The following is a 2,500-nucleotide window of genomic DNA, read 5'->3' as shown; positions in this document are numbered from 1 at the left end:
TGGGGACCCCCAAAATCTTTTGGGGACCCGGACCCCCAGTTTGGCAACCAGCCACTAACATAGATAAGACCTTTATGAATATAAATAAATCTGTTTTATAACCCGTTTGATTTCCATAGCTGCACGTTCCTCCACTCGCACCTGATTTTAATTAGGGAGACACAATTGGTCCGCTAAGGCCAGACGGTGCATTACGTGTTTTAAACTTAAACAGTACATTAAAATATGTATCTTCTCCTCCGCGTCATCAGCGCCCATGCCCTAGGTGGGGTTGGCGAAAGGGCCCACTCTGTGTGGAGTTTGCATGTTCTCCCCGTGTCTCCTAGGGTAGTTAATACCCTCACAAAAACATGTAGTAATCCTGGTCGCTATACCGCCTCCCCCATGACAGCCGGGGCGCCTGATGGAGGGGAAGGGAACTGGTTGGAATAACGTGTTCCTTCCACGCTACGTCCAACCAGGGAAACTCCCCCCTGTCAGGTGACAAGAAGGTCAGTTGGCTCTCATGCACTGAAGGAAGCATGAGCTCGGCCCTGGCCTCCCCAGGCTGTGGGGGACTGGGCTGGTGTAGCGCCCAGGATCACTTAGGAAATTGGCACCAGGTGAAAAAAACATTGGAGGTGAGAAACAAGCAAAGCAGTCCACTAAAGTGCTGCAGCATTATTTGCTCCCCTCTCTGTCTCTCTCTCTCTCCCTCAGCTGCGCTCTGATCAGTGCAGTGTGTGCGAGTCCAGCGATCCCATAGCTGGGAGGGAACGGGAAAGGCGGCTGACACTGTGATTGGTTACTGTGACTGTGATCAAAACAGACCCTTGTTTCTGAGCTAAACTCAGCAAAAAGTGTTGGCAATAAAGCCATTTCATGATGACTTTATTTCTGATAGGATAATCATATCATGATCAAGAGAATGGGTGATATTTTCTGCGGAGCTTTTTGCAGATCTACAAGCTACAATCTTGTGAGCTTGTAGATCTGCTATTTTCAAATGGCCGAAATGTATATAGGGCTGAAGTGGTTAATGTATGTTTTGTAATAATAATCTAAATCTGAAAACCTAACACGCGCATGCTAACACACACACACGCACACACACACACACACACACACACACACACACACACACACACACACACACACACACACACACACACACACACACACACACACACACACACACAGACACACACACACACACACACACACACACACACACACACACAGCCTACCTGCTGGGAGGTCCTGTAAAAGGCCGCTGAGGCGTTGACCAGCTTCAGTCTGTCTTCTACTCTCAACATCAGACTCTGCCAGTGGAGCGCCACCGTCTGGGCACATGCCCTTACTGCATCTGGATCATAATGACCAGACCTGAGAGAGGAGAGGAGAGGAGAGGGGTGTTAGGATAAAATGTGTAGGAGTAATAAAAAAAATGTCTCTAGTGGTGCTATAACCCATTGAGACCTGAAGCTGATTCTACATGTCTCCTAAATCTCAACAGTTTTCTGAAAAACTTATGTTTCTATATCAGTGGTGCTCAATCTTTTTCATGTCAAGGACCCCCAAAGTTATATGTATTTGGCCGCGGACCCCCATCAAAATATTTTGTTCCAGGGACCCCCCAGAAGCAAAGATTTGAGTTAAAAATGTTCGCTTTAAAACAATATATATTCAAAGATTTGCACACATTTTCACACATATTCAAAAATAGCAGATCTACAAGCTCATAGCGCGGCACTCGGTGCCGCGCTATGAGCTTGTATATCTGCTATTTTTGAATAGCCCAAAGTGTAAAATAATGCTTTTTAGCTCAAATCTAAAAATGACACAGTTCCAGGTCTTAATGGGATAACAGGCCAATGTGAAAAGGGTGGCATTTCTTCCTCGGCCTAGTGTGAATGTGTGTGCAAAAATATCACGGCAATTGGACGCTGCATTAATGATTTCAGGCATTTTGTTCAAAACGAGCCGCTCCTGCAAACTTTGGAAGCCAATCAGTTGGATGATGCCGTCCCTGTGCTGTCCCCCTGCCGTTTCACAGGCAGTGAGGTCCGTATGCGTAATGACGGTATGCCCCCCGGACATTGTGCCGCTCATGGTGGCCAACTCCATCATCGGCAGTTATGAAATCAGTGGAAAATTACAAATCGAAACCGGAGAGATCCGCGTTGATCACATGACTATAGAGGTACTGTGTACCGATTTGCGTGATGTTTGAACCAAATCTGTAGGAGTGATGTATTTTTAAAAAAAAGTGTTTTGCAAAAATCTTTCTCCTGGTGGCGCTATAACAGGCCAATCTGAAAATAACTGGGGCAGAGGTTCTGCTCTGGCATCCAGGGAGTGTGTGTGCAGTTTGGCTTTGATCGGGCCAACGGTGCCGGAGATTAGCTGTCCACAGACGGACAGACGGACGCACGGACACACGGACAGGGTGCTAAAAAACATCCAGGCCTTCAGCCTGGCGGAGACAATCCAAAAAAATTAAATCTTGTTTGGGAAAAAA

General features: G+C 46.6%; 1 protein-coding gene across 1 annotated transcript in view; it reads right to left on the bottom strand.

The window, feature by feature from the left end:
- Nucleotides 1-2,500, bottom strand: part of LOC311041141 (kalirin-like) — a 93,997-nt gene that overhangs the window by 48,245 nt on the left and 43,252 nt on the right. Inside the window, exon 23 of the mRNA XM_084051647.1 lies at nt 1,227-1,365. Within this exon, the coding sequence (XP_083907773.1) occupies nt 1,227-1,365 (139 nt within the window). The remainder of the gene's footprint in view (nt 1-1,226; nt 1,366-2,500) is intronic.

Source organism: Gymnoscopelus microlampas (genome assembly GCF_963454915.1).
Source record: "Gymnoscopelus microlampas genome assembly, chromosome: 24".
Lineage (NCBI taxonomy): Eukaryota > Metazoa > Chordata > Actinopteri > Myctophiformes > Myctophidae > Gymnoscopelus > Gymnoscopelus microlampas.
This window is presented reverse-complemented; position numbering and strand designations above follow the sequence as displayed.